Source organism: Nycticebus coucang, chromosome X (assembly GCF_027406575.1).
Source record: "Nycticebus coucang isolate mNycCou1 chromosome X, mNycCou1.pri, whole genome shotgun sequence".
Classification (NCBI taxonomy): Eukaryota; Metazoa; Chordata; class Mammalia; order Primates; family Lorisidae; genus Nycticebus; species Nycticebus coucang.
Genome location: NC_069804.1, coordinates 117,339,869 through 117,348,340, shown reverse-complemented (window position 1 = coordinate 117,348,340; position 8,472 = coordinate 117,339,869). Strand labels below are relative to the sequence as shown.

General features: G+C 37.9%; 1 protein-coding gene across 1 annotated transcript; it reads left to right on the top strand.

Moving 5' to 3' along the window:
• The first annotated feature begins 5,635 nt into the window (after nt 1-5,635).
• On the top strand, nt 5,636-6,937 carry LOC128577981 (protein LSM14 homolog A-like). The gene has a single exon (XM_053580346.1). It carries the CDS (start codon nt 5,636-5,638, stop codon nt 6,935-6,937), a length of 1,302 nt encoding a protein of 433 aa, XP_053436321.1.
• Nucleotides 6,938-8,472: the final 1,535 nt, after the last annotated feature.

Genomic DNA, 8,472 nt, shown 5'->3' with positions numbered 1-8,472 from the left:
CACCTGGCTAATATTTTTTTATTTTTTGTAGAGACAGGGTCTTGTTCTTGCTCAACCTGGTCTCAAACTCTTGACCTATAGCATCCTCCTCCTTCAGCCTCCCAATGTGCTATGATTACAGCACATTTCTGCACTATTTTATTGCAGCAGTACCAGGAAACTAATAGCGCTTTAGTTGTTGATTCCTTTTTGTTCTTTTCTGCTTTTCTGTGATTAACAGGAAAGCCACTGCGTGTCTTATGATTTAAGCAGGAGCAGCAAATACTAGGTAGATGAATTTACTCAGGGGCCACACACCCTGTGTTCAAATCTAAACTTTACCACTTGCTGGCCCTGTCCTTACTGTGCCTCAGTTCCCTCATTTTAAAAGTTAGGCACAATAACTCTATCTCAAAGGTTACAGTGAGGATTAAATGAGTACATATAGGTGTAGCATTTACTACAGTATTAGGAACTGGGGAAGTCACTGTAAGTACGAACCATTTTATCAATACTTTCATACCTAAATTGGATATCTCCTCTTTCATTTTTCTGGTTATGTGGTTTATATTGATTGGTATAGACAGACCTTTATAATTTGCTTGTCAAAAAAACCAGGTTAATAAACTGTAAGTAACATAGTATGTCATTTCTATTCTTAAAGGCATAGTTACATCACATAGTAAAGTTTCTTTTTTTTTTTTTTTTTTTTTGTAGAGACAGAGTCTCACTGTACCGCCCTCGGTAGAGTGCCGTGGCCTCACACGGCTCACAGCAACCTCTAACTCTTGGGCTTACGCGATTCTCTTGCCTCAGCCTCCTGAGCAGCTGGGATTACAGGCGCCCGCCACAACGCCCGGCTATTTTTTTGTTGCAGTTTGGCCGGGGCTGGGTTTGAACCCGCCACCCTCAGCATATGGGGCCGGTGCCCTACTCACTGAGTCACAGGCGCCGCCCAGTAATGTTTCTTAAAAAAATCAGTTCAAATGTTAGCAGTGCCTATCCATAAGTAATAATTTTAGGGCTTTTAGTAGTTTTACCTTTTGTGAATGTTACGTTTTTATCTATTATAAAAATGTCTGCTTGGAAAGTGAAAATAACAATAACAATAAATAAACATCCCCAGTCCTTTCCATAGGAAAGTGGCTCAATATCAGGAATGATAATATCGATGATATCTCTAAACCAAGGGAATTAGGGACTGGGATGGTCCTGAATTAATTTATGAATCTATACACATGACACCCCCAACTGGACAGCTTCATGGAAATTACAGACACCCAGGGGCAGGGCAAGCATGTCTTTCAAACCAACCTTACATTCAGCAGTCAGACGACAAAGTCTCCACATCCCAGGCCTTTAATGAAGTCCCGAAATGAAAGTAGTTTCATAATAGGCTTCTCTATGCAACTCTCCCAGATGAAGACCCTTGAATTGACAGCAGACTCCTTTGTTCACCCACCTGCTTAGCTAAGCAGTGACTACTATAGGGCAGGGAAAGGGGGAGGGGCTGCATGATAAATTGTGGTATATGTACACCATGGAATACTATGCAGCCTTAAAGAAAGATGGAGACCTTACCTCTTTCATGTTTACATGGATGGAGCTGGAACATATCCTTCTTAGTAAAGTGTCTCAAGAATGGAAGAAAAAGTACCCAATGTACCCACCCTTATTATGAAACTAATGTAGGACCTTCACATGAAAGCTATAACCCAGTTACAACCTAAGAATAGGGAGAAGGAGGAAAGGGAGGGGAGGGAGGGGGGAGATAGGTGGAGGGAGGGGGATTAATGGGATTACACCTGCAGTGCATCTTACAAGGGTATATGTGAATCCTAGTAAATGTGGAATGTAAAGGTCTTAGCAAAATAACTAAGAAAATGCCACGAAAGCTATGTTAACTAGTGTGATGAAAATGTGTCAAATGGTCTATGAACCAAGTGTGTGGTGCCCCATGATCATACTAATGTACACAGCTATGATTTAATTAAAAAAAAAAAATAGGGAGAAGAGGGAAAGGGAGGGGAGAGAGGGTGGAGGTAGGTGGAGGGAGGGGGATTAATGGGATTACACCTGCCGTGCATTTTACAAGGGTATATGTGAATCTTAGTAAATGTGGAATGTAAAGGTCTTAGCAAAATAACTAAGAAAATGCCAGGAAGGCTATGTTAACTAGTGTGATGAAAATGTGTCAAACGGTCTATGAACCAAGTGTATGGTGCCCCATGATCATACTAATGTACACAGCTATGATTTAATAAAAAACAAACAAACAAACAAAAATCACCCAGGGCTCAGCACATAGCTTCCAGAGGGGGACACAGCAGGTGAGGTGCAGTGGTGGGGGGTGGTTGTTGATTCACAGTCTCATTCATCCCAGGTACTCAGGAACAATGGGCTCATGTGAATTAAAACACCTGTGAAGTACATTACATTTGTAATTAAAAATAAGAAAAGGAGGCAGCCCCTGTGGCTCAAAGGAGAGGGGTGGCGGGTTCAAACCCAGCCCCAGCCAAAAACTGCAAAAAAATAAGAAATGGAAAGGAAACATACACATGGCCAGCATCTGTAATACAAAATTGTTTGAAGTTCTAAATTGGATGCTAGTTCCAAAGATTTACTCTGGACATGTAAAAACTAACTCCAAACTATCATTGTATTCTTTCACCAGCGTGGTCCACATTAGGTTGCAAATGTATAGATAAGTAACAGTGAGAATGAAAGAGGGAAAATTAGGTCTGGGAATTATTCTGGGCTAGCTGACACCTGGGAAAATCTAAGACTAAACATATCAGGAAAAAGGTGTTTGAAAATAGTATCTGCAGAATGTGTTACTCCTCCTTACAGCACATAAACCGAGAAAATGGGTGTGTTAATTTTTATTTTATTTTATTTTATTTTATTTTATTTTATTTTATTTTTTATTTTATTTATTTATTTTTTATTGTTGGGGATTCATTGAGGGTACAATAAGGGGTGTGTTAATTTTAATAGCTCTTAAGTAGGATATATCTGTGAAAAAGCATACATATATGCAGGTCGCATTGTTTAGATGTGAATGTGCATTTGTTCTCTCTCTCTCTCTTTTTTTTTAGACAGAGTCTCAAGCTGTCACCCTGGGTAGAGTACTAAGGCATCACAGCTCACAGCAACCTCAAATTCTTGGGCTTAAGCGATTCGCTTGCCTCAGCCTCCCACGTAGCTGGGTCTACAGGTGCCCACCACAATGCCTGGCTATTTTGTTGTTGTTGCAGTTGTCATTGTTGTTTTAGCTGTCTGGGGTTGGATTTAAACCCACCGTACTTGGTATATGTGGCTGGTGCCCTACCCACTGAGCAAAGGGCACCAACTATTGGTTCTTTTTATATTTCTTCCTTTTCCTATAAGATAACCCAATAGCTTATAAGTTAAACATGCAACAGAATAATAACATATTTCATGTATGAATATTTACATATTTAATAAAAATAATGAAGAAATGTACAAATATTGAAATATCTGAATTCTTGATAGTGATTACCTCTGAGCCAGAGGAGGCTAACACAATCAGAAAATACATCAACTGAGTTTCAACTGTATAGGTATTATTTTATTTTTTTTAATAGGAGTATACAAAAGTGTGCTATAGTATTTTTTAAAGTGTTACATCTGAAATATTTCATAACAAGCAATGTATGTATAAGCTTCAACTCTATTTTAAAAATGATTTACTCATTTAGAATTTTTGAGAAATGTAGATAAATATATAATTAGTAACTATACCCCTCACTTAAAAAAAAACAAATGTCATATTTGTGCATTTCTCACATTATATTTTGTATACATGCATATGAAATATATATTAATTACATGTGGGTCTCACTTATCCAGACACTCTATATTTCTTGGCATCATGAAACCAGTTTAAATGATTCCAATTTTAAACCAAACTCTGTTTCCAAAGTCCCTATCCCACCCAGGTACCTAATTTCTATCTGTTGTACAGCAAGCCGGTCTTCATGTTCAGTTATTTCATACTGTCTCTTTTCTGGAGTTGAAAGGAAGGTATATATTCCAGTGTCAAAATGTAAGGTAAAAAGTAAGAGAATAACATAAAATAAAAAGTAAAGAGGTGAGAATTTACATGCATCCTTACTTCCACTGTCCTAAGTATCCCATCCTACAAAGAAATGACACCCAAGGTTATACCTCATATAATATGTATATATTATGTTTCCTATCCCACTTCAAATTCAATTGATATCTGTGAGATGTTCACATTTTTTTCTTTTTTTCCTTCCCTTCCCTTTTACCCTCTCTCCCTCTCCACCTCTCCTTCTATCCCACTCTCCCCCTCTCTCCCCTCCCCTTCTCCTCCTCTCCTCCTGTCTCCCTATCCCTCTTTCTCTCTTTTATACAGGATCTGGCTCTGTTGCCCAGCCTAGAGTGTGATGGTGTCAGCCTAGCTCAGAGTAACCTCAAATTCCTGGGCTCCAGTAATTCTCCTTTCCCAGCCTCCCAAGAAGCTGAGACCACAGGTGGGTGCCACCACACCTAGCTAATAGATATTCATGTTTAAGTCATCTTTTTTGTGAAAGGGAAAACACAGGGAAGACCATACATACATTCATGTAAGTACTACCTATCATATGTTTTTTATAGTTTTGCTTGTTGCGACTCATAATGAGTCTTTGAAGTAAATACCAAAATGCAAATTTTATAGATGAGCAAGTTCAGGCTCACTTAGGGTATTTCAATACTACAGGGTCACACACATCTAGTAAGGGGCAGAAATGGAGTTCATATATATATATACAGGAAAACATGTGCATGTACATATATTCTTTTCCCAAGTTATCCTGTTATACATATTTTTCGTCAGCTTGTCTTTTCCACTTGGCATGGTAGTTCAGGATATTAATTTGCTTTCATTTAGTTTAGTTTTTTTTTGAGACAGAGTTTCACTATGTTGCCCTGTAGAGTGCTGTGGCATCACAGCTCACAGCAACCTCCAACTCTTGGGCTTAAGTGATTCTCTTGTCTCAGCCTCCCAAGTAGCTGGGACTACAGGTGCTAGCCACAACACCTGGGTATTTTTTTGGTTGTAATTGTTGTTGTTGTTTGGAAGGCCTGGGCTGGGTTCGAACCTGCCAGCTCCAGTGTATGTGGCTGGTGCCTTAGCTGCTGAGCTCCAGGCGCCCAGCCACATTTAGTTATTTTAATTTGGCATAGTTTTGAAAGTTTAATGAGTATTCATATTGCTTTTAATGTGATTATCTGTTTATATCATTTAACTATTTCTCTATTTATCAGTAAGACTTCATTTCGTATGAAGGTATTAAGTAGTGAAGTAAAGAATTTAGTATAAAAGCAATTACCAGAACAAAGCAACAACTATCCTAAATGTTAAATAAAGAGAGCAAATAAAACACACAGTCTACTGAAGGATTATAGAATTTCAGGAACAATGGGCTCCTGTCAATTAAATACAATATAAGCTCCCAGCATGCCCCGCGCCACAGCTTGAAAACGTTACACTGTGGGAGGGTAATGGAGGTGGCATTGCCGCCATGTTGGGTCAGAGGAGGTTGCAGTAGACGCTGCCGAGAAAGAGCCGGACAGTAGAGTGAGATCAGCCTTTCTGTGAATCGCTTAGAGTGGAAGCTGTGGTACCATGAGCTGGAAGAACCCTTACATCGGCAGCAAGATCAGCCTCATCTCCAAGGCAGAGATCCGGTATGAAGGCATCCTGTACACCATCGACACCAAGAATGCCACTGTAGCCCTTGCCAAAGTTCGATCCTTTGGTACCGAAGACAGACCAACAGACTGTCCAGTACCACCTGGAGAAGAAGTCTTTGAATACATTATATTCCGCAGGAATGCTATTAAACAGCTTACAGTTTGTGAGCCACCAAGACAATACTCTTTGCCTCTAGACCCAGCCATTGTTCAGTCTTCACTAGACTCATCTTCACTAGGCTCATCTACCTCTATGTTCCAGTCACCGAGTTCTTACAGACTTTTTGGTGGGATGCCAACGTACAATCATTTCAGTCCAAATTCATTATTTGGGCAGCAGTTTGGCACTGTTGGTGTTGGTGAAAGCTCTTTGACATCCTTTGGGACAGAAACATCTGACAGTGGTAACTTCTCCCAAAGTAATGCAGTTGGTTCTGCCTTTACACAGGATATGAGTTCTCTAAAATCACAGTTATTTCAGGGTGCTTCACCCCCTCATTTAGACCCTTTGAGAAAAAGCCCAGTAGCGGATAAAGCAGTACAGACCTCCTCAGCCAACTTACCTGTTCTAGCACCTATTGCGAGAAGGAGCCCTGTATCAACCAGTCCTTTGCCATCTACCAGCCAAAAATTAGTAGAGAATCAAGAGCACAGTCAAGTATATAAAGCTTCAAGGCCAGAAAATGAGCAACTCAGAAAAGATAGCAAAAAACAAGTAGCTCCAGGTGCTCCTTCAGCTCCAAGAAGAGGGTGTGGGGGTCATCGAAGTGAAAGAGGAAAATTTAGTACTCGGGGAGATGGTCCAGTGAAATTTGAGAAAGACTTTCAAAGTGCAAATGAACAATGTAACGAGGAGATCAACAGAGATTTTTATAATAAAATTAAATTAAAAGAAGATAAACCTGAGAAACCGGAGAAGCCTGTACATCGTAAAGGTAAAGGAGACTCAGGAGTTGATACCAAAAAGAATGAAGGAAACGCCAATAAGGAAGATCCACTTGGACCTAATTGCTATTATGACAAAACTAAATCCTTTTTTGATAATATTTCTTGTGCTGATAATAGAGAATGGAGACCAACCCGGGCTGAAGAAAGAAGATTAAATGCTGAAACATTTGGAACCCCAGTTAGTTCAAACCGTGGCCGTGGGAGGTATAGAAGCAGAGGAGGGGTTGGTTTCCCTAATGATAGAGGGCATGGTCGTGGGAGAGATGGGAACTCTACCACCAGGTAAAGATTTTGGGGTGGATTCAGAGGAGGTCGTAGGGGAAGATTTTGAATATAGATAGCAAAGTTGCTGCATAGTCTACAAACAAGTCTTTAAAAATCTAGGCATCAATTAACTTGTTTCTCCTATTATCCCTGAAATTTTGTTGTGATATCTGTCGTCATTCCATCATATTTCAAAAGTATTAGAATGTTTGAAATTATTTTGGCAACCTATAGCACATAACACTGGTCCTTGGGCCTGTAACCTCACATGACTCAGCGTAAAGTTCATTGCCAGTTATAAAATACTAGTAAATCTTTTTGATGTTTTAAGCTATAGTGGAAAAAATCTGGCCACTTTTGTGTTATTATGAAAGTCATCGAATAAAGGGATCCAAACATTTAAATTATTTTATGCATTTTTATTTGTGTTAACTTTCTCCAGAAAACATTCAGTAGTGATAAAGATGTGACGAACTCCACTATATGAGAATTGGAATATTTAGACATGGTTGATTTTTAAAAATTTTATGTTATATCTTATATAGCTCTACAATGAAATGTTTTGTATTGTATATGTAATATATACACATACAGGGTGGACATAAAATTCATGTTCAGTTTAAAATAGTTTAATATAGTAAATATATAATATATATTTATTAATATACATAATCTACATTATATTTTATCTGGTATCTTGCTATATATTGTATTATAAATTAATATTTGTTATATAATACATATAATCCTATGTCATCACCTATGTGTGTATACATTATATATAATATGTAATATATCATATATAATATATTTATGTCCAATTTATGTTCACATGTGTATGCATATATATAATATATCATAAATATATAAAATAGTGTAATGTAGGAAATTGCACATGAACTTTATGTCTACCCTGTATATATACATACATACACACACACACACATCAATAGGTTGGTTTCATCATTAAGATTCAATACTTGACAGTCATAGTTTAGGTAATATTGTTTAGTACTCTTTGCTTACATGTACTCTTTTTCTTCTTGAGTGGGAAGACTCAATTTTGTTAAGATGTCTAGTCTCCACAAACATTGTTCTATATATTTACTACAATCCTAATCAAAAGCACAAACAAGTTGATACTAAAATTTATGTGAAAATGCAAAATATATAGACTATGAAGATCACCTTTGAAAAGGAGAACAAAAACACCTTTTAGTAGACCCAGAAAGCATGATATTGAACACATTTCTGAGGCATTATGAACATCAAAGCAAGTGCTATGGAAGTACCTGTGTAGAATAAGATGTCCCAGAAGATGTCTTCTTGATTTCAAGAAGAAAAATTGTAAATATTGGTTCTGCATGCTCTGAAAGTATGAGTCACACATTTTTCCTTCTGTGTCACTGGCTGGGACATTTGGTTCCCTAGTAGTAACTAGAAGCATAGCTTAACTGCACTGGACCTTACAATATTAAATCAAGGTTTTTATTCTAAAAAAGAATGAATATATTAAGTAAAAGATAAATGACCCAAGACATTGATCATATTAATAAT